The sequence below is a fragment of the Aythya ferina genome (genome assembly GCF_964211825.1).
Source record: "Aythya ferina genome assembly, chromosome: 3".
Lineage (NCBI taxonomy): Eukaryota > Metazoa > Chordata > Aves > Anseriformes > Anatidae > Aythya > Aythya ferina.
The window spans coordinates 72,451,397-72,475,694 of NC_140298.1; the positions used below are offsets into that span (position 1 = coordinate 72,451,397).

General features: G+C 44.5%; 1 protein-coding gene across 9 annotated transcripts in view; it reads right to left on the reverse strand.

The window, feature by feature from the left end:
- Nucleotides 1-4,642: 4,642 nt before the first annotated feature.
- The window catches only part of FYN (FYN proto-oncogene, Src family tyrosine kinase), a 130,600-nt gene continuing 110,944 nt past the window's right edge, over nucleotides 4,643-24,298 (reverse strand). For all 9 annotated transcript variants that reach the window (XM_084513596.1, XM_084513601.1, XM_084513593.1 and 6 more), the window contains 4 exons: nucleotides 23,643-23,719; nucleotides 23,393-23,546; nucleotides 16,191-16,322; nucleotides 4,643-7,534 (listed from right to left, as the gene is read on the reverse strand). In XM_084513596.1, coding sequence (XP_084369722.1) covers nucleotides 7,326-7,534; nucleotides 16,191-16,322; nucleotides 23,393-23,546; nucleotides 23,643-23,719 — 572 coding nt within the window. In that variant the 3' untranslated portion in view covers nucleotides 4,643-7,325. The remainder of the gene's footprint in view (nucleotides 7,535-16,190; nucleotides 16,323-23,392; nucleotides 23,547-23,642; nucleotides 23,720-24,298) is intronic.

The following is a 24,298-nucleotide window of genomic DNA, read 5'->3' on the forward strand; positions in this document are numbered from 1 at the left end:
GTCCACCACTAAATCATGTCTATAAGTGCCACGTCCACATGTCTCTTGAATGCCTTCAGGAATGGCAACTCTACCACTTCCCTGGGCAGCCCGTTCCAATGCCTAATCACCCTTTCTGTGAAGAAATTCTTCCTTACATCCAATCTAAACCTCCCCTGGCACAACTTGAGGTTGTTTGCTCACATCCTATCACTTGTTACCTGAGAAAAGAGACCTACACATCCACTTCACTGCAATCTCCTTTCAGGTAGTTGTAGACAGCATTTCCTCTTGCTTGAGCTTCATGTATGTTCTTAGAAGCCTGACAAAACCAAATCAAAACAAAACCCCAAATGCATGAAAGCTAACTGTGCTAATAGCTGAGTGGGTATAAAATCAAAGACAAGGCCCAGCCTACACCTGCAAATTTGTGGAAACCATTATCAGATAAGTGATTCTGGATTAGGAAATGTAGAAAACAGATATCTAAGTTTATTCCAGCATTTCAAATGACTCTCCCACCCCCAAACCCAGGCCATCCTAATTGCTTTCTGAAGGCCTGTTTTGTATTTCTGAAGTCAGCCTATTGACTTCATAGAGCACTGGATCAAACTCAAAATGCTTTAAAGTTAGTATCTCATCTGCGTGTTATTTAACAGCAGAATGTGCTGTGTCATAATGGGCCCATCACAGAAAGTACAGATTAATATTCAGACGCAGGATGACTTTTTGCATTGGCAAGGCAGACAACGTGGAGCTTTTTTATAAAAGTGGTTGGTAGTCCTTCAGGAGCTGTAATATTTATTTTTCAAATCAGGAAGATAATGCCAACGTCTAGCTCTGCTTCTTGCATTTTCTACTGCATCTATATATTCAGAGAACTAACTCAGCCATAAATGTTTCTGCTCCCAAATGATTAACTGTTTGAAATAAAGCACTGTCGCATTGCTCAACTTTCAACATTAGTGAGGTGAATTAATCTGGAGACACTGCAACGAGCATTTCATTCCATCTTCCTATGTGTAAGGTACACTACAGTTTCTCCCAGTTGTCTGCATTTGGCTAGATCCTCACTGCTTTTGCTCTGTGGGGGAAACTGGGGCTTTCTTCCACTTCTTGCTGTTTGGAGTGCTAGGCACGTGCCTACAAAAATATTTACCACTTTTTTTTTTTTTTTTTTTTTTTTTTTTTTTAGGCTCCTGCTTTGGCATTTTTAAAGTCACGCCCTGGAGAGACACCTGAAAGGAAAGAAAACAGTACCTATATGTTAGCTCATGCCATGCTTCTAATTAAACCTTGCATAATAACAAAAACCCTCCTGCCATTTGCTAGGATTTTCCCCACAGCATTATGTATCCTCTTAATTAAGAGCAGGAGCTAAGTAATACCTATTTTATTCCCTCTTGCTTCCAATTAGTCCTCCATTGATCATTACCCACTCAACATTTGACAATTAACAGAACCCCCACGCTCTGCAAGAGCTGGATATGTATTTCTTCAGAAACGACACGTTGAGAGTAATGTACAGGGGGAGCTATGTGGGTGAGTAATGGGGCGAGAGGTAGGGGGAAGGGGAGGGGATGGGATGGCCACCCAAGTGGAAAAAAAGCCGTGTAACATATGCAAATGTTCAGGATGCGGTATGAGTTTTATACGCTGGATGTATATGAGGTCATATACAAAGCTCGGCTGGAGGCCTCGCTGCATTTGGGAGGCATGAGAATTTGAGGGAAAACTTCAGTTCTCATATGATCAAACATACCTCGTCATCTGCCTTTAAAATGCAAATCAGGCCCTGGTTTGGCTCTTTGGGTTTTTAGGAGACCAGGAGTTAGCATCCACTTCTGGGTCAGCACTACAGCTTAGGGCTGAGGCTTGTGTAACTGCAGTCCCCTCTGGATCAGTGGTGGCCAAAGACCCATTTTCAGCTACATGAGGTCGTGCCCAAGCTGCTAACAGCAGGGATTGCGGATGCTCCAGGAGCTAAATGGGATATCAGGGATGCAGGCACCACTACATCCATTTCCCAGCACCCAGGGACCCTTCCTGGACAAGTAGCAACTTCTAGCAGGGGAAATCCAGTGGTGTAACGGTTTTTGGGCAGGCCTTCTGTGTGAGAGTGAACCCCAGTCAATAGATAAGGCTACAATGTGGTCTGAAATCCTCCCTGCATCCTTATTTATTTATTTATTTATTTTTCTATCCATTGCAGGCCTCAAGGATTTTGTGTGAAGATGTAACAACCAGCAGCCAAGCAAACTCATAACACCCTGTGTACTGGGGCTCAGCAACAAATGCTGATGCACACACACACAAAAAAAGCAGACCAGAGCCCTCAACAAGCTATAGCACTGCCGTGGAGGAAGAAGCATAACCTCACTTCTTTGCTCTTTGCCCTGGAGGAAGAAGCATAACCTCACTTCTTTGCTCTTTGCCCTTTTACGTATTCACAGAGCTTAATGCTGAGTTCTTCCCAATGATGAGCAGAACAATCAAACTCCCATCTGGCTCAGTCAGTCTAACATCTTCCCTTTAGTCACAGCCTCCCGTGATTTTCTGACCATCATCTTGGATATATGCTATTATACCGTCCCTGCAACAGAGAAGATGTTTACATTTGGTAACCGAAACTGCAGTTCAGGCTCACCAGCCTGCTCTAATCTGATCACATAAATAAATCCCTGGCCACAGTGGAAAGCAGACGCTGCAAGCACAGCTGGTGCTGCAACCTCCCTGCTCATGCCATGATGCGCAGCCTACAAGCTAATAGCGTGTCTGTCCCGGGAGGGCACTCTTCTCCCTTTCGGCCCTCCTGTGAACTCCCATAGGCCCTGAGCTGTGGCTGTGTCCCTGGGAGAAATGTTTTCCCTTCCTGACTCAGAAATCAGCCTCAGGTTGCTGTTTGCAGTGGCTGGGGACCCCAACCACTACAGGGCCTCAGCGGCAGTGCTTGCTGCTGCCACCCCTCTCCTGGCCTGGGAGCAAGGATTGCAACTGAGCAAGGGGTGGGAGGCAGAAGAAGAGTTAAAAAGAGAAGCTCTCTTGTTATTAACACATTTCTGTCCTCTAATCCACTCACATCCTGCTCTTACAAATGCATTTTTGTTAAGCATTCAGCTACAGGGGGAGAGTACAAGGAGATGGATTGATGTTTGTGTAGGTATGGATGCTTTTGTGTGCAAATTGCATTTTGATAGATAGACACGCACACACGCCCAGGAACACTGGCTGTATTAAAAATCAACAGAAAACATCTCACAGACTTAAGTGAAGCTAGCATTTCCCCTCTCACATTCAAAATGAATCTCAGTAACCTGGTTTCAGCTGTCAGAGCTTCTCCTGATAAATTCAGCAGCACTGGGAGGGAGAGACCAACGCCCTGTGCAAGTGGCATCCTGGCAAGGAGCCTTTTTTCCTTGTCTGCTGCATGGATCCTCTTTTGGTCTGTGCAGGAAAATCCAAAATTAAAGTGTGTCCCCTCCTTCTTCAGTTTAGATGGCAGGGAATACTGCCCTGATTAACAGAAGCCCCTTCAGTGATAAAATTTCCCTGCGTGTGAGTCACAGGAAATTATAATCACTGCTTTCTGAGATTGCAGAACACAATGAGATTTCTGAACTACAAACAGACTTCAATTATTCTTGAAAGACAGACCTTCAAACTGACACGATTTGGGAAAATAAATATTCTTTTGTCTGCACTGCTGGTGGCAATTTCCCATTAGGCAGGAAAAGCCTTCTTTGATGAATGAATATTGTCTGCACATTAGAAGAGGAGCTACTGTGTGTATCCTAATAGCTCTCGTATACTCGGGCTCAGCCTCACGTGAGGCCCTTAAACCCTTAGGGTACAATGTGGTAGCAATCATTAGCATGCTGCATTCTTTATTGCAGCAGATGAGAAAAGGATGGTGCATATTAAAGTAAATTTGACCAACTTCCAACTCACCTGCAAGTTATGTGCCAATCTGCCACATAATATTTAGCAATCTGCCTTCTTGGTCTGCAGTTAGTCCTTTCCAGCCTAGAGACTTCATGAGAAACACTCCCATTGGAGATGTTTTTTTTTTTTTTTTTTTTTTTCTCTCCATATATGATTACTTTCTAATTTTAACATTTAATCACTTTTCCTTTTTGTATTTATTTTCTATAGTGGTAATTAAACCAAAATTAGAGCACCACGTAGATCTAAATAGAATACTGTTTGCAGAAGCCAAAGGATATCGCATTAGTGCCTTTGACAAGCTGTGGATCTTTTGGAAGATCCACCAAGTCTCACAATATTTCCTTCCCTTGGAATACATTAACAGGCATTAATCATATTAATCATAATTAATTGTTAACATGGCAGCATTGCATTTTTGCTGGTCTTTTTTTCCCAGGACTGGTGGTATTGGATGAATTGGCCTGGAGATATCTGGGTCACCCCATCAAGTCCCTTCAGCTCTTCTGGGACTTCGCTGTCACACCAAAGATTGGTTAGGAGTGAGGTGGGTTGGTGTGGGGAGCTTTTGGCCAATTGTTTTTCTCTGGTTGTGATTTATTTAACCTTATATTAATAAAAAAAATATCAGAGAGGATATTTTTAATCTGATAGTCACCACCCAGCTATGTGTGCCTAAGAAAAGTTTTTACACTAACTTAGAGCAAAAATGCTAACAACCTTGTTTAAATTTTTGCTGATGTTTTTATTGGAGAGATTAAAAACCCCAAACAACAAAACTCCCGACATTAAGAAAAAGAAGCAGAAGAGCTACCGATGAGAAGTGGTCTGCAAGTGCTGGCACCAGTCTGCACACAAGCCAGCTGCAGGCAGAGATACGGCAGAGACCGAGGTGGTACTCACAGACCGAATGTGATAAAGGAACAGCAAACCCCAGAGTCAGAAAGAAAGGCCATAAAATCCCGACGACTCCCTGTCCGAGTCTTACTTCCAAAGAGAACCACAGGCAAAACCCCAAATGTTTTAGCCTCATCCCGACTGCTCAGGACCTCGGCAGTGTGACCACGCTTTGCCACCAAGCACTTGTCTGAGTACATTTTGGCTTCACCAGCTAGCTGAGCTACTGCTGAGTGCTCAGCTCAGTGGACGATGTTTTAAGGCAGGGGGGTAGCTGTGGGAAAAAAAAGAGGACCACAACTCACCTTGTAAGTGTCAAGACTGGTTTTAAAAAAGCCCCACAAGAATTATGGCCTCTTCGGTGTCCCACAGCGACAGGTACAGAAACACCGGACACAGCATGTACATAACATTACTTACAGACTCTACATGGAAAATGTTAACCGATTTGTCACGGAAATCTGGGATCGAGCAACACGGCCGTACAAATTTACACCTTGAGAAAGGCAAAGTGTGGACCGCTTCTCTGCAAGAGGATCCTCAGTCGATGCTTTGTATCGGAAGCATTAAAACAACGATGACAACTTCTTTTCTGAATCTCAATTCATTATTGTGTTAGATTTCAGAAACTGGAAAAGGTTCCCTTTAGAAAATGCGTGACTATTCAGACTATGAGTTCACAACCTAATTATTAAATAATTAAAAAAAAAAAGAAAAAAAGGATTCAACTGTCATGAAGTCTTACATGGCTGCAATATTTTAAAGCAATACCAACAATACAAGGCATAGAAATTTTCTCCTGCAACACTTGTAAAGGGATTCACATGAAAAGCAAAAGGACTATTAAAGAATAAACTGCTCTGCAGAACAGGGAGGTGAGAGGCTAGCCATGAATTCAACCAGATTCCTTAAAGTTGAACTCCAGCTGCTTAAAAACATATCACTTCATAATTCAGAAAATGATGACCCGTACGTCTGCGTACTCCCATTAAATACGATACCCCAAAGGGCATGACACCCCTCCTTGAAAAGTTTTTACCTCATCTCCACCGTTACCTCCACAGTTTAAACAAAAGAACAACTATCCAAATGTAAAATGCTCTTTTTTTTTTTTTTAATTACTAAATTAAGAAAGTTAAACAGTTTTAAAATGTAAACTTGCAAATAAACCATAACAAAATGTAATTAAGACTTTAAAATTTGCAACTCAGTATTAAAAACTCAATAGAAGTAGAAAGGAATTTTTTTTTTTTGGTTAAACGTAAGTAATTCAAGGCTGGTACAGACAACTGAAAAGGTAATACTTTGTTCTGTGCATCCCCCATGAAATGTAAAGAAGTGCATAGTAATTCCACTGGAGAACTTGCAGACACAGAGAAAGTACTTTCATTAGCAGTACAGGACATTTAACACACTCATTTTACAATGGAAAAATGTTACACATAAAACAGAAAAATCCTAGTTGCGTGACCAACAGTTTAGCAGGTGGACATGGCTAAAATGCTATGATCTGAAGACCATCTGAATGTGGTTACACAGTTTAATAAATCTTTTTTTGAAACATTTCAGTATACACGTTTGGCTACAAGAAGTCCTTGCAGTTTCAATTTTCCAGTTCAAACGGTGATGGTGTAGTTTTCTTGCTTTAAATATGTTCATTTTAATTTCAAGAACAAATCATCACACACTTGTCAAACATTGGAAACATTACTGTAAATACAGCACATGATTCCTGAAAGAGCAAAGTTACAACCATCTACAGGTACATAGTCATAAACAAAAAGTGCAATCCAATTTAAAAAAATCATGCTTGGCAAAAGCCAAAAATTAGATCACTGGCTTTCAGAATCCCACCAGTGCTTTCATGTCTGCAGTAAAATTATCACTTTCTGGGTACTGCTGCAGCAGGATTCATTCCGTTCAGAATGAGTTTCCTCTGCAATAGCACCCATATACTGTATGTACAGGTATGTATATATATTATATATATTTTATATATAAAAAAAGCAAAAAACCAAACACCTGTCCTGATTTTTTTTTTTTATTTTTTTTTGTTAAAACATGAAAAAAAATGTTTTAGACAAAGAGGCCACTTCTGGAAAATAATACTTTTAGTTGAATCAGGAGAAGACTAGTTAAAATCACATAGGTTTTGCGTTTTAAAAAAAGGAAAGCACTAGGATCAGTTATTGGCACTGAGTTACTATTTACAATGAACGGAGGTTTTGCAGTTTACATAACATCAATACAATGCAGTTTTGGAGTCTTTGATTAAGAAAAAACAAGTGTTTTTCTCCTTTTCATCCAGGACATTCAGATTGTTAGGACAAGTGGTCATAGGCGAGGGCTGCGGAAGCTCCCAGCTTCAGCCCCTCCTGTGCCCGGCGGTGCTGGAAGATGCTGCTGCAGTCTTGGGAAGCCGATCACAGAGTTGGAAGCCGAAGGGCAGGCGGGGCAGGGCTTGAGGAACACCTGGTAATTCGTGACAGTGTGTGGAGACCAGGGGTTTACAGGTTGTCGCCGGGCTGGTACTGGGGTTCTGTCGCAGTGAAGTAGTCTTCGAGGAAACCCTGCAAGTATTCGAAAGTTGGACGCTCCTCCGGGTCTTTTTTCCAGCAGTGGATCATAAGCTCGTGCAAGGAGATGGGACAGTCCTGAGGACACGGCATCCGATAACCGCGCTCTACTTGCTCCAAGACTTCACGGTTATTCATGCCTGTTAAGGACAGACAAACCCACACTGCTGAGTTACCAGAAAATTAACCCAAATATCCGAGTTATGTTTCTACAACACATATTCCTCAACCTTACTTATTTCTTTCAGTTAAGAGGAGAAGTAAACCAAACCACCTCAATGTCCTGTTTCAGCTCCCCATCTCCTGCAAAGTAACCTGGATTACTTTCTTTTTCTGTAGAGGGTTTTAAAATCCAGCGATGGCTAAAATGCTGCTCCCATGGTTTCCCTTTTGGCTTAGTCAAAATGGGTAGGGTTTGGCACCTTCCCTCCCCAACAACAGCGGCCACACAATACATTATGTGAAATGGTTGCCTTATGAGAAAGGCTATTCAAAATTCTAGAAATTAAGATTAATTATTGAAACACTCCAAGTATGTCCCCTTTTTAAGGGCTTTGTGAGGTTGTGCTGCTGAGGTTAAAGAAGATGACAGACTTGAGGCTACCAGGCACATCCAGCAGTGTTAATTCCACATCAGTTCAGAAGCTCACTACTGCTAATGATCTGTGCTGTATTGCTTCTAGCTTATTGTCTTGCTCCAGCCCGCCCCAGAACAGAACAAAGCTGCTCAGAAGATGAGTCAAATGCCAAGCCAAACAGCTCTATGGCATAACCATGGCTCTCTCTTAAGTAAAGAAAGAAATGCTCTCATGCTTGTCTCTGTTTAAGAGGTAAGCCAGGCCCTTTGCTATCTTGTATTTTCCATGTAACTCTCATTTCCTCTGCTGTTTTTATATTACACGTTACAATTCACCATACGATTTTCTTCATACATTAATTGCAGTCAACCTCAGCTTTAGTTCCTTTATCTCTTCCAGTTATTGCTTTGGCTTTTTAACAGCACCAAGGGTAACACTGGCACCACAGGCATGTGGAAATATTTCAGAGAAAGCATGCACGTTGACTGCAAGCTTTATGCTTGCCAGTTGCCAGCTCATGCCCCAGTCCTTTGCTGAAAAACATCTGCAGGCTTCACTGCCCTGCCCTGGTGGACCCTGCCAAGCAGCTCTGCAGGAAAACCAGGAGAACCACCGAAGTTTCTCCATGACCAAGTCTAGAAAAAAATGCATTGGTGTTGCTCTTTCTGCTGGCTGCTCTTTCCCCTGACTTCCAGGACACCATCCTGCCACCCAGTTCCTTCACGGTGCTCCCTTGACCATGTTCAGGACCCAGGGGGCCTCCTCCTTCCACTCCATATTTTAGCTGAAGTTACTTGGGAGAAATAATTCAAACACCTTTTCCAGCACAGATACACTTGTCTACTCTGCACCTTGACTGGTGGGCGCAGTATCCTTACGCTGAGTGGCATTGAGGTTGGTAATTCAGCAGTATCCTTGGGTCTGATCTTTACTCTGGGTCCTCACATCCCGGTTGTTTTTAATTCTTAGATGTTTTGAAAGAAGCATCTGCAAGATACAGCCTTTCCTGACGACCCACATCTAGATTCTCACCTCGTGTTATGATTACAAAACACCTTCTCCTCTTATCTTGACAGGGCAATTTCCTCCTGCTGATAATCCATTTGCAATACCTCTGTAAGGATCATTTTCCTAACCTGCTGCTGCAACCATCCCTTCCACGGCCTTGCCACTTGCTCCTTGTTGCCTACTATGTCAAATACAAGCTGCTTGCCTTCCCTTTCTCCCTTTCCAAGCTTCTCACAGGCTGCCCCACAGGTGTGCAGTCTCTCGTTTGGTCACGTTCTGGTTGACTCACAGTCCTGGTTAGCCTACTGCATCACCTTAGATTTCCACACCAGCACCGACATCCTGTTTCCTATCCTTGGTTAGGGTTCTACAGAGTGATGGAAACAGCAACCATGGTGCTCTGCAGAGATCGGGCTCTGCATGGAGTTAATGTTCTCCTGGGCTATCAGGTTCAGGATGATGCTGTTAGGTCACACGGGCTCACAACAAACGATGAAGGCTTGCCACACACAGAACAAACTTCTGGATGTTCCTCATTATCCAGCTAGAACATTTGCAAACATATTCTACTTTTTTTTTTTTTTTTTTTTTTTTTTTTATTAAATTGAAAAAGAACACTAGTGGTCTGTGAGTCATCGCCAACCCAAGGGCAGCAACAACTCAACCCAAACCTTCTGGTGCCTTGTTGTTTCTGAGATGCTACACGAAAAAGTAGCATTTTGCTCATGTTGTGCTCTTATTTATTTTTTTTGTGTGTGTGTGTGTTTTGAACAAAAAAATGCACTTTTTTATGCACTGTTTTTTCACACCCGTGTCTTTGAATCAGTTGAATTACCTCAATTTTTGGGCTAAGAGGTTCTTCTGTGCTTTACTTCCCTTACTAGTAAAAGCTATGCAAATAAGAGTTACCAGTAACTCATCTACTGTGTATACCTAACCCCAAAACAAACTGAATTCTTTGTTTTTATTTTGGCAGTGCCCCTTTAAGTACAACAAGGATGGAATCAACAGCAGCAGGAAAGCTCCTTCCCAACTGATTTGTTACTCTAAGATATCAAATGCTTGGTGTTTTTATCCGGTGTATTACTTGGTGCTGCAAGCACACACTGAAACTTGATAACAAACTCCGTGCTGGAAGAAAAACCCTGAGGAGGGGAGCGTGGGGAGTAAAAACACAAACAGCTCTTCCCTTCTCTTTTCTTTTAAAAAAGATAGAGAGAAGAACATAAAAGAGGCTTTGCTGCCTGGAGTCACAGTCATTTCTGTCCCAGGTTTTGCTCATCACAGTATAATCCAGGAAAACGCCCTTCCATGCCTTTGTCCTTTCCCCTCCCTCCCAGTAAAACCCAGATATGAAACTAAATCGAGCAATCCTCACATTCCTTGCTGGAATTCATGTGTCCAGCAAGGGCTGCAGAATCCTTTTGTGTGCTACTGATTTAAAAAGGGAGATTCAAATACATATATATATATTAATCTTGCTTGTATTATTACTTAGACTTATAAAAATAGCAATGTGTCAGGTATGCTTTTTACTTCTTAATGGGCCTATTTATGTTTACAAACCCATTATCTGGATTTGCTTAGCTTATCCTACAGGTTTTAGTGTTTCTCTTTTGATGGCAGGAGCCTGTTGTATCTGTACTTCTAACACCACAGAGAGAATATTTGAACAGCCTGTACAACTCTTCGCTCCTAATGAATACCCGAGAGTTTCAACTCTTTTAGTAAATAATAAATGAAATTCTGATTGCAATACGCTTCTAGATACCTTAAAAGTTTATTTAAAAAAAAAACACACGTAAGTCTGTGGAATAAACTATTCAGCAATGTTCTTCTGTTGACTACAGCTATTTCACTTGCTTGAAAATCAGTTTGTGCTCATAACATTTCTAGAATTAGCATTTGAACCCAAAAGTAAACATCCAATTTCCAAGCGACGGGTTTTTCATTAACTACTCAGTCCCCGAGAAAATCAAAAATGAAATAACTTCCCAGCACCCAGCTTTATTAGTGAAACTTGCAATAGTCCTAGGGTGCTACGTGATACGGCCTCTTTAAAGCTCAGTACAATAAAAATCCAGCTCATACAGATGAGAGACAGAAACGCAACGCTGTTTGAATCCTCCTGGAAAAGCTGCAATTGTAAGAGTTACGGTGACATAATAGGGGATGTAAAATTTCCAGTTGTGGCTAAAAAAAGCCCTGGAGCTTGGTGAGACAGAACACAGCAGATGTGCAAATAGCACAGACCTGGGCAACGCTGCTGCTCCAGAGGGCAGGAAACAAGATTGCTGGAACTAGGCAGCATCCCCACACCCAAAGCTGATGTTGTATAGATTACTTTGGGCAACGTGAAGTCCACTGAGGACAGTGATGGTTTTAAGACACTTTATTCTTATTTTCTTGTATTGGACTGAGAATTATGCTCCTTCAACCCTCACTGCATGATTTTAGACCAATGACTAAACACGAATACAGACACAAATGCTTGAAGTATGACTCCTAAAACAACAGCTCAGCTGCTGCCCATCCCCTGATATGCTATCTTTCAGGTTCTCCAAGAGTCCAGAGTTGTGCCTCTGCTCGTGTTCACAGGTTCCTCAGTCCTGGACAGGTTTGCACATCCCTAGTGCAGTTGAGAAGGTAAAACCGTGCAGTTGTCCGTAGGGACTAGATCAAAACTGGCACTCTCAGAGAGGTAAAATGGAGACAGGTCGATTTGTGGGTTTTGTTTGGTTTGATCTAAGTGCAGAATTCCTATGTTCTGGGGACAGCCCCACAGAAAAGGTACAGGTGAGAGGAGAGGGATGGGGGGTTTAGGCAGGGAGACCATGACATACACTGCATAAATAATACAGTGAAGAGAATGGGAAAGCTGTGCCCTTTGAAGCACAATGATGTTTTTCAGAGAATAATACAAACTTATTCTTGTGCAAAAATATTAACAATTTTTAAACATCTGGAAGTCATACCACTTTATTTAGAAATTAAGGCCTGAAAATCCCCAAGTACTTATCACCCTCAGAACACCCACAAAACAAAGCTATCAAAATCTTTTATTATTATTACTTTAAATACAGTATTTAAAAGTATTTAAAATATAAATATTTATTTTTTGCTTGGTATAAGAGTTGTGACTGAGCTTTCCTGCTTACAGAGAAACCCACCTGAGCTTACCTGTGCTATGTGCTGAGTACACACCTCTCTCTTGTCATTAGCTACCATCCACGTGACGATGGTACCCACACGTGCTGGGTCACTGATGTGTACTCAGCCCCAGCCTTCTGGCCCCAGCCTCCTGCAGTGATGAGGAGGAGGCTGAACACAGCTCCCCAGGGACTGCAGAGCTACTTGGAGTCCAAACTTGAAGGCCAAGCTGGCTGGAGGCAGCAATGTGGATAATATCGTGGTGGCTGTCAGAATGGCCATAAAATGCAAACACTTTCCATGTGACAAGTTCAGCAGAAAGCAGAAGGGGCAAGTTCAGAGGTGCTTGTTTAGTGCAGCTGAGAATTTTGTCTATCCAAAAGGCAATGTATTAATAAAACAGACTGCTGCTACAGAAATGCAGCCTCTGACTCTTAACCTCCATTAAAAAGACGCTAAGATCCAAGGGGACATTTGTGAAAGTGGAAAGAAGCAGAACCTGAAAAAGGTTGACTAAGCAGATTATTTTTTACACTTGGCTCCTCTTCTGCCCATATCCAGTTTTTATTTCTCCACTGTGACAGTGAAAATAGAACCTCAACACACAGAAAGACCGTGAAAGCTGCTTATTCCAACCTGCTGCCTTGTGAAAAGGATGAGAAAGCACTGTTGGGCAGCAGTGCGCTGTGTCTGTCGATGAAGGAACAGGCTTGGTGGAAGGATGGAGATGGGGGCAGCTGTCAAAAAGTCAGTCCTGCTTGTGGGAGCTACAATGTCTGGGGGCAAGGCTTGATCGTGAACTCTAGCCTGATCTTCACCTCTGCCAGCAAAATCTTTACTGTTTGTGTGCCCTGCCCCTGCTGCAGCTTTTCCTCCCAAAGGGGGTCATCCATCTGGTGGAAATCTGGGGGACAAGGAATGCCAAGTCCTACTCCATACACAGTCTGTGCCCCTCCTAGAAACTGCCTGTCTTCTCCTTGTGGTGTTTCTCCCTCCGTCTGTGCAAACGTAAAACAGTGCCTGGTTCTCCAAGGCATGAGGCCTCGGAGAAGGCCTTGGCACCTACTGTGCCCCGTGGGCATGGTTACCACCAGAGAACCAGGGTGCAGATGTACATAACCTCTCCAGGCACCAAGATATTGTCAAGGAAGAGAGCAATTCCTTTGTCTGAGGACATTTCCCTGCTCTCCCTGGCCTGCTACATGCTAAAAGCAGGAACATCAAGACAATGTGCCCACCACTATGAAAAAAGGGGTGTTACAGCAGAGTGTCAGCTCCATGACCCTTTTTGTTTCAAAGCTGACCCCGTTCAGAGCTTGCAAATCCACACACCAAGTTGGTCAGCATTGAACTGCATTCCCTCGGTCCTCTGAGAGGCTCGGTGCTGCCTCTCTGAGTGGCTGAACTTCCATCTTTTCCTCCTCATGCAAGCCATGGCACAAAGGTAGGAAAAGTCCCATGGGTGGGTCTGAAGCCTGCCCCAGTCAGGAACCAACATTCATGAAGCCTTGTCCTTCCAGAAAGTCCCTCCTCTCCCCAGCATGAAGCTGGACATGAATGAACTTTTCTATGCTGGGGAGAAGAGCCTTTTTTCTCAGAGACTTAGGAGGACTTTCTCACCTCAGCCCTCTTTCCATCCCACATGCACAGGCAGGCTTAAGAGAAAGCCCCAGTTCCCCTCCACTACTGCCTCGGCCTTTTTAGGCATTTTTATGCCTCCCCACTTAGGGTCTGGAAAATGACACCTAATGGAAATCTCTAAAGGTTTTGGAAATAAAACCTTGAAATCGAGCCTGCTCTTAGGTAAAACTGACAGAGAGGGGAGTGAAGGTGACCATGAGATGGTTAAGGCCTGGCTGAGCAGCGGAGGAAGCCCTGGCAGGAAGGAACAGAGCTCAGGCAGGGCATAACCGAGGCAGTACGTGAGCATCCAGCCAACTGCTGACTCCGAGCTATGTAACACGCAAGAAGCCGTTTCTAGCTTCTTGATGACTTCCTAGCATGGCTAGGGGAGAGTGAGCTGGAAGGACTCTCAGTGCGTGAGGGCTTTATGCAGGGAAGGATGAAGGGGAAGGACGGTGCTGGAAGAGGAGAGAGGCCGCTAGCTGTCTTTGATGTGCTCCGGCTGCCATCTAATAAAACTGTCCGCATTTTCAGGACACAGACCATGCCTGAGATTTCTGTCAGGGATCCTACAAGAAGTTATATATTGCAAGCACTTAAGTGCACATCCAGTGGCCTCGTTCTCCCACAGGGAGGGAAAGAAACACTTGGGAAGTGCAGATGTCCTCTGCTGACCTGGCCAACACAGGGTTCACTTACAAACCTGTGAGTTAACACAGGGCTTAGATGGACACTTTTGCCTCCAAGAGTATTTTTTCTGTGTGTATTTGCTTGAGCTCATGCAGATGATGAAAGGCTAGGCACTGAGCAATGCTGCCCCACAAATGTAGGGCTCAACAAAAAAAAAAACAAATCCTTAATTCTGCCACGGCTGGCAAAGCAACTCTGCTAGCACTGGCCGGGAGCATCCTCTTCCTGCACCCCAGCCAGGATCTGTGCCCATCCCATAAAAATAACACCCTATCAGCTATGTCTTACACATCTTCTCTCTATCTTCAACCTTTGCACGCAGTCCGTGCCTGCTCATTGAGCCCTCAATAACCTCCTGGAAACCACTGCTCCCCCACGCCACTGCCAGTAATCCTCAGGGTAAGAAGACCTTTGTGCCTGCCACTGCCACAACTGCTCCATGCGGTGGCAACACCCTGCTTTCTTCAACCACACACATGGGGAAGGGCAGGGCAGAGGGATTCACCCATCCCACAGAAACACCCCACCCCACTTTCTGCTACCTCAGCTCTGTGACTGCTGGCACAGTCACAGCTTTGCTAAGCTGCTCCCTGAAAATCATGCCAAAATTCACCTCCGATCATGAGAACCCCTCCAGTCCTCAGGTTCTCTTCCCAAATACTGGCTGCTGGCTGCTAGGAACTAGCAAAGCTGAACCTTCTGGAAAAGCTCTGGGAGTTCAGTTTTGCTGAGCTCAGCCTTCTGAAGTGGCGTGAGATACAGCAGGATAAATTGGACTCCATCTTGATGCTTTTCTTGCTGGATTTGATGTATGGCTCTGCCTGCTTGATAACAGCACAGACTGGGAGACTGAAACTGCTTTAGGACACTTTCTACTAAATCAGCCCTAGCATACACAGCCGAGGTGTACTGGTGAGGAATTAAAACCCAAAAAGAATAAAGATGCAGCCAGATGCCCTGTTGTTAGTATCCGTGGTGATAGGTAAACAAAGGGATTAAATCCTTTTCCATGTAATGCGCTGCTTTCTCCTCACCCCTTTCCCCTTTACCTGAATGCCTGCAGTCTCCAGGGGCGGCAGCAGAAGGTAAAGCTCTTTCTGCACAGGCAGATCCAGTCACCCCGGCTACAAATCTTAATCCACGGGATACTTGGCAGGCTTTCAACAAAGAGTCACGGGGCCTCCGGTTCCCCCATGCAGAGAACCTGGCCCCTCTCTGACCTTGCCGTGAGCTCTGGCCTGCACATTACACATTTTTTTTTCCTTTCCTTTCCATCCATGTCTAATGCAAGGATTCAAATCTAAGAGTTCATAAGAAGGAGATTTGGTAATACCAGACATCCAGACAGTCATCAGACCTTGTACAGAACCAGACTGACAGAATAAATGCAGTAGTGCGACTCTGGGAGCTGGTTGGTATTTTAAAGTGAATGCAATACTGGGGAGAGCTGTTTGCTCTGTTAGGTAGTTGTTTTACCTTGCTTTCATTATTTTGCTACAATGTAAATGAATTGAAAACAAATTAAAAAAATAGAAATGAGTATGTTGGATTTTCTGCCTCTTGTTACTTTTACCATGATGATCACACACTGTCTTTCAGTCAGGACCAATTTCAAGCACAAGCAGAACCTATGCATGATAACCATCCTCCTTTGAGCCCAATGAAAATAAACACACTTTCCAATATAAGTATATAGCTCATTCCCACTCCTTTCCCAGGTGATGCAGGGCTCAGACTATTTTCTTACCTGGGTATGGCACTCTCCCTTTTGTTACCAGCTCTGTCAGTAGGATCCCAAAAGACCACACGTCCGACTTTATTGTGAACCTTCCATACAGTGCCGCTTCTGGCGCAGTCCATTTAATGGGAAACTTTGCACCTAGCGAAGGAAGAAATAAATCTTAATCAGAACAGAGACAGAATCAAAGTACCACTTCGCAGGTGACTGTTTTGTTCTGCAACACCTGCAGGCTGATGGAGCTGCACGCAAGTATTAACAAACAGGTCCATGGAGGATGCTCACAGACAGATGAAACATGTAGGGCAGAAGGAAAGGCTTAGCAGGCAAGGAGTGGGTTTGTCCCCACATCCCAAGAGAGGGTTAAGAAGTTTTAATTCAGATTTGAAGTTTTATAACGCAAAAAAAAAAAAAGGTTTAAAAGCCAGTAAGCTCAATGTAATAGAAAATCTTTCTCCTAAAGTGTTTCAAATTAACATTTCCCTGTGACATTTGCGAGTCACACGCAGTTAGCACATATGAATAGGCGTGAGATTTATTAGAAATGTACCTCCCAGATTCCCTGATCAAACTGAGCAAAACACAAAACAAACAAACATGGTAAAAATGTAAATTAAAACCAAACCTAATATTTCATTAGAAACATGCAAGGATTTAAAAATAAGATTGCCATTCAAGTTGCTTGGAGTACAGCGATGTCAAGGCACAACTTCACCCTGTGATTTATAACTTGACAGTGTACTTTAAGCTCCTGGCATTGAAAAGCCTGTAGTGCCTTTAATACGTGCAGCCTAATGTGCTCATCCATCAACAGAGCTTGCAGGAGCCAGTTGTGGTAAGGATGGTACGATAACAAGCCTTTAAACTCTGATTTATTTGCTTTTCCAATCATTTACTGTTTTCTTAGGGAAAATATTTTCAGTATGACTTTAAAGAAAAGTCTTGTGGTAATAATTAACTTGTAGTATGTATGAAAAAATATGCAGACATTTCCCTGGTGCCTTGTATTAACATACAGGCAAAAGAGTTGCGTTGCTTATTGCGGATCCCAAGTGACAAACACTCACATTTTGAAACATACTGACTTTGACTTCTCACCACCCTCTCATAAAAGCTCCCTTAGCTTTCGGGAGGAGTGTGGAAATTGTAACGTGGACAAATCACTCTCAGGGAGTTAAGTTATGGCGCTGTTTACAGTTCTCTGCGGGCACTGTTCTGCTGCCATATCCAGTGCTCAGTGCCTCGCATCTTCTGCTATATGCTGCAGTCTGAGTTGGACCAAGAGTACAGAGCAGACATGGCAATTCTCATCCCCTTACTTAGTAAAACATGAGGTGTGCTAAATTTTTTTCTACTCTACTTGTAATCGATCCTAAGAGAGAATATTACTCAGAAACAAATACTTTTCTTTTTTTTTTTTTTTTCTAGTAAAAATTGCAGATGCTCAAGTAAGTACTGCTATATTAAAAGACATAAGACAGAGCTTCAAATCCCTAATGCCTGAAGTAAGGAACTTAAGGCTAGTTAAGCATCAACACATAAGTGGTTAGATTTGCAAAGGCGCTGAAGGATTTGTAGATGTCTATTCACTTTCAAACCAGCCTGCCTCTTCTGTATTTCCATCAGCTGGCCTGCAGGCAGGAGCTATAATTCAGGTGCTCAGCTTTGGCCTCAGTCTCCCCGGCTTCATGGGACCAATCTTGGTTTACAAGACTCAAAATTTGCAGAACTTCATTTTATTTTAAAATCCACCATGGCTGGGATGTCTGAGGTCTCTACAGCAGCATGGTGTCTGGTGGTGTGTGAGATGGCCAAGCCTGAGGGTTTGCTTGTTCATGTGTTGCACACATTTCATTCAACATTTATTTATTTATTTATTTATTTATTTATTTATTTATGATCAGCTGTGTTGGAAGATGAGCACTTGTGCTTCCCGTTTGGGCCAAATGACCTTCAGAGGTCCCTTCTGACCTCAAGCCACTCAATGACTCTGTTCTTGACGCTCAGATAGAAAGGAGGCGACCGCCTACAGGTCATCTTTGGAGGACAGAAATCTCTTCAGACTCCTTCGGGGCAATTCCCCCAGCATTTTTACCTTCCACATTTGCTGCTAAACCCCAAAAGGTGCTGAGCACCACTCCGAAGCCTCCCACTGCTGCTGGAGGCACTCGTGCAGGCCGGACACTGCTCCCCTTGCTCAGCAGAGCTCCTGGCTGACATGCAGCCTCTGCACACCCACAACCCTGTCCCCAGCACGGTGTTAGAAAGAGCAGCCCCCTGCCCAGGCCTCGGCAGCTTATTAAACAAGCTGACTCCGTGCTGCACACAAATTGCAGCATCAGATCATCAGATAAAAAGCGTAGTACTGACAAGCATCTTAATAAATCTGATAAGCCGAATTACCCCCGCTGACAAGGCAGCCTATCTATCTGCTTCTGTCAAGGCAGAAACGCATCGCTGGGGGGGATTCGTCTCTTTTTTGTTAATTTTTTCTGGAACATGCTTTATTACAAACTAGCAAGTCAGTAACTCTGTCTGTACAAACAGATCGCAGGCTGCATTCCTAGGTCAGGATAGCCTGTCTTTGCCCAAAAGCGAGGTCACTGTCTGTGGCTTTTATCTCCATTCCTCTTCGGAAACATTTCAGCACAGCGAAAGACTTTTTTGGGCTCCTGCACTGTGAGGCGAGCCAAAGCTCCTGGTACAATGCTGGGGCAGAGCTGTGGCCCTGCCTTTTGCCTCTGAGGATTTCTGTGAGCCCAGGCCCTGCTCTGCCCCAGTGTTCGCACCCAGGAGGTCACCTCCCACTCAGGGGGGATCCCCTGGGAAAAGCAGCCCCTGATCCTGCTTTAAGTCTTCCTCCAGCCCAGCCAGGCTGCGTGAGGAGGAGGAGCAGAAGGGCCTGGGATAGCCAAACGCCCTCGATGTACAGCTCTCTGTGTGGTTTCTTCTGAGGCCAGCGAAAATCTCTTGGAGCTTTGTCTGTCAGATCTCAGTCTCGACAAAGCACAAACCCCTGTGATTAATGCCCCAGAGCCACTGCTGGCTTGATAACAGCCGTTTTTCCAGAAATGCTACGAAGCTGCTGCCTCTCATACCTTAAAAGCAAGCCCAGCACCCCCAGTGCCAGGAGACAGGAGCATGGGAACTGCCGGGTGAGAGCCGGAGGGCGCAGCTCAGAACCACAACGCTCCCGAGGGTGAAAAGGGAAAGCCACAAAAGGTAGAAATGAAACGCTGAAGCAAGCATGTAACAGGAAACGAGTCAGCCTGGGTAGGCAATGGTGAGTGCTGTGTGGGAGGGACTGCGCAATTACATTTTTTGAGCTGTGAGAAATAAAGTGAAATAGGGAGGCCGATCCCTCCTCAGGAAGCAGGGAACAAGGGGCACAACCACGGGCCCAAACGCAGCCCTGGCCTTTGCCCTGTGTCCTTGACTCCTCCTGACCTGGTCCTGCTCCTTGCTGAGGAGCAGATGGCACCTCTGCTATCCCTCTGGGACCTCAGGGGTTGCTGTTGAGAAGCAGGAACCATCCGTCCTGCCTGGTCCATGATGGACCAGGGAAAGATGGGCATGGAGTGAGGGCAAAGCCACAGATGCTGCAGCTGGTGGCCAGCACAAGGAGCTCTGAGGAGCTGGTGAGCTTGGAGCCAAGACTCCACACATGGGTTGGGGAAAAGAAACCAAAGAAACCCCCGCTCTTTTTGAGAAAACAAAAATAAGAAGCATCACTCGTTTCTAAGACAGGCGGGAAGGAGATGTTTCTAAGCATTACGGAGGCAAAAGTTGATCCGAAAGTTTACAAACATGTAGGAGAGCTCTCAAAATAGCTGTGACTTGCCTGGAAGGCATAAGATCCTTATTGTTTCATGTGTGCTCGGAGCAGTGCTGCTGCAGGCCCTGCCAGTGAATGCAGCAGAATCATGGCCTGGTAAATAATTCTGCTCTTTTTTTTTTTTTTTTTTTAATTAAGGCAAATTTAAATTTGTATCAGCTGCTACTGCTTAGAATAGTAACAGCTCTTCCCTAGCAGCTCTGTGGAGCACTCAGCACTCTCCACAAAAATGCCATGTGCTTGGCCAAAACTCCGCAGAGCTGTGAACCAGATAAGTGCGAGGGTAGCAGAGCTGGGAAACCCTGTGCCTCAGGTGATGGGAAGTTTCTCTCTGTCCTGCAGAACACCAGGAGTCTCGAGGCTTGCCTTTAACACAGGCAAAATCACGGATGGAAGGAAACAAGACTGAATACGCCCGACACTGTGTGGGGGGAAAATGATGTTGCAACAGCGGCTGCCAGAAGAAGCAAGCCCTGACGGTGCAGGCTGCAGCAGCACAGTTCCCCACTGCAGCCTTTCAGATGGGCGTCGCTTTAATAGGCATGTTTTTCCCCTTTGATTACTCACTTCCTCTCAGAGCAAGAGGAGCCAAGTGTTCATTACGAGCCAAGAACTTTTTTTTTTTTTTTTTTTGGGGGGGTATTATTTAATGGCGGTGCATGGCTGCTAGTCACACACTGTAAATCATCAGCGGTGTGACCATCTCTTTCCTTCCTGACCACTGCTGAGAAATGGCAGCGCAGACAACGAACTGCTTTTTATTTACCTCTCATAAATCAGGAGCGGCCGGGCCTCCTTTGTTCAACCCAACGAGAAAATAAGCTGGTCGGTGAAACGTTACCACCAGGCTGAGTAATACCCACACAGGTTCAGGAATCCCGCACTCTAACCCGCCGGGGCTCAAAGCATCCCCATCTGTTTCCTTTCAAAATATTTAATCAGAGACAAAAGTGACAGTGGGGGAAGGGAGCAGGAGATCAAGCGAGGCCGGAGAAAACCACCTCTTCCTCAGGCCGACAACAAGCTCCCTGTGAGCACACTTAAGCCCTGAGAAGCAAAACTGCTGAGGAGAGAGTGACCGAAGGCTTTAATCTGCAGATTTCAGGAGGCAAAACATTTCCTCCCTCCCACAGGAGCTGCCGGTCTGCAGCGCTGCCCACCCCCTTCCCTCAGCCGGGCTCTCCTCCCGTGTCTAAACTCCCACCGCGGCAGAAGCCGGCTTGAGAAACACGGCAGTCCCCAGATGCCGAAGGGATAGGTCATGGGAAATGAGCACAGGCAACCATTTCCTTCTGATACTGTGGTCGCCACCAAGCAGCGATCAAAACTGAAGCTGAACACAACAAAACGGGACTGAACTGCACTTGGAGAAAAGTTCCAGTGGCATATCAGAAGCCATCATCCTCAATAAATTAGACGTCCGAGGCTCAACCCTGGCTGCCCACCTGGCTTGGTGTCCTGACCATCAGTGACACAGGCTAAAGGCCAAGCCATTCCCCCTTTCCCAGCCACTTTTTCCACAAGTAATTTCCATGGGCAGGACATACCTACGACCACGCTCCCTCCCCCTGCCATTTCGCTTCCTGCAGCTCAAAGCTTTCCCACTCCAAATCCAACAACTTTTATTGTCTTATAAAATCTGAGCTTTTCCTCCACATCAGTCAGTCGGGTATTTAAGGATTTTTAACACGTCAAGAGGGCACAACTATTCTAAGACATTTAAACCAGGAAGCAAACAGGTCATCAGAGGATTTCCTAGGGATCATGAGCTTGAAGAGACTTGGCCAGAAGTAGGTTACATAGTTGTCTATTCAAATGAATAATTAGTCCTGTCAAACTATACACTGGGACATTTCCAAGGGGAACAAAAGACATGGCAGTGAAACAGACAAAAATGAAGATAATATAGAAAACGGTTTCAAAGCCATTTTACAGACTGGATCTGGCTGCCTTTTTCAAGGCAAACTCGTCTTGTTTTGCACAGGGGAAGGGCCAGCAGGCAGCTTTCTGCTGAGCAGAGCTTGCAGACACTGTTGTTACTCCAGAGAGACTGACACGAGGCTATTTTGCTCACAAGGAGCAATTCTCACCCTCAGGCTCCACTCAGTAGTGGTTAGCTCTGCATTAGTACCTACCACAGGTTCCTTAAGGGCCCCCACGAAATAATCAGGGCTTCCCTCCTGAATGTGAACTGTTAGCGTGGAGGCAGCCCGTGCTACCCGTCCCCGTGACTAGGTACTGCTGACAGCAATTAGGAGGGGTGTGAGCAGTGGGAGAGCTTCTGCTCCCAGGCAAGAAGGTTTTCTGGAAACTCTCTGGCTCCTTCTGTCAGCGCTTGGAAGTTAGAGAAAGGGATTAGCCCCTTACTGGCGAAATTAATGGCGAAACTTGTGCTAAAAGAGGGACTTCTGGCGAAGAGAAAAAACTTGCAATAGGAAGGGGTAAATGTGGGTTATGAGGCACTCAGCTTCACTCACTTTCTGATGACACACAGCGTGGTTTAGTAAGACACTCGCTGGCTTTGGAACTGAGAAGGGCCGGAGCGGTATTTACCGACACATATTGAGCAAGCACTACCAGCGGGCTGCCAGCAGAAGGAGAACAAAACCGTAGCTCTGCAGACTTGGACCAACATCTGACAACTAAGCACAACTTGTAAAGAACAACTAACTACAAAGGGCCTGTGTCATGGCTCAGTCTGAACACACACACACACACACACACACACACACACACACACACGCATGCTTTTTCAAAAAGCTGTGGTACTCTTTGATTTGTTCTTACAGCATATCAGTGGTCGGCGGTGCCCAGCATTCTGTGTGGCACTGGAAAATGGCTTTCCTATTAAAGTAACTTTAAATTCTCCAAGTTAACAGTTTTCAAGGAGACAGCTCTATTGCATAAAGACGTAATTCTCAAACAGATTTCTTTGACCAGTTGGAAATACAGAAATCAAGAATAGCACAGCAATGTTGATAGTGGTTAGTAAATACTAGAAGGCACACCATTAAAGAACTAGCTAACAGGCTTTTCTGTCCCCAGTCAGGCTTTCTACTGTGCAAAGTAAAGCATCTTCTCTGTTGCAGCACCATGAGGATCTCATCTTTACTGTCACTTCACCCACCCATGTGTCTATTCATCATCTTTCATTTAAAAACTGACCAAAATGAAACAAAAACAACTAATCAGACCTGCCCTGTAAGGGATGCATTTGGCAGTGGAGTTCTGGGCTAGGAGTTAATGTGAGTTCAAGATTTACTGAAGGCAACTCTAAAGCACAGGAGAGAGTTGTTGTTTTTTTTTAATGATGTTCTACTCTTCCTTCCCCTGTCACAAAAATGATGCTCAGTGCTACGCTTGCTGCTGTATGTACCTTGTCTTGCTGTATACTCATTGTCTTCAATCAGCCTTGCTAATCCGAAGTCAGCAATCTTGCATATTAGGCCATTTCCCACCAGAATGTTTGCAGATCGCAGATCTCTGTGTATATAATTCATCCTTTCGATGTACGCCATGCCTGCAGCCACCTGCATGAAACACAATGGGTGCATTTTAAAAGGAACTCAGACATCAGTGGGCTACACAACATGCACACCTCAGTGCTCAGTACTCTGAAAACAGACCTGGGCTGCCATGTCCACTAAATTCGGTAACTTCAAGGCTCTTCCTTCGCCGTCTTTTAAGAAATCTAGCAAACTCCCTGTAAAAGCAAAGTAGACACAATACAGAAATGTTGAGGAAACAGTGGCTATCAGGTTGGAGATGCAACAATATGTGCAATATTAAAGACAATAATGCTTTGAGTGCAAGTGGACAATTTCAAAACAAAACAAAACAAAACCAGAAAAAAGCAAACACAAGAGTTTAAAATTTTCCTGCTATACTTGTTTCACTCTGCATTAAGGTTGGCTTGCAGAAGAGTATGTCACTAGTCCAAAGAAAGTTGCAGGGAGAAGAAAGTTGTTTTTAATTTTCCTGATCATTACTAAGGAAGCTGATCTTTCTTAACTTTTCCAGTGCTCTTTGAAACTGTATACCTGCTGCTCTCAAAAGGCCTCAGCCCGCTGAAAAGCATCAGCTTGGTTCCAAGCCACACAAGCTATGGAAAAAGTCAGATCCCAGCTCAACCTGCTCCAAAAGAAAGGTCAGCCTGGAGCTTGGTAACTCCAAATGGGATAGCACTAACAAAGGCTAATTTTCTTTAGGAAATTGGTAACCATGCTATTTGTAGCCCTCCTTCTCTAGTTAACAAACATGAACCATTAATTTTAGATGATCA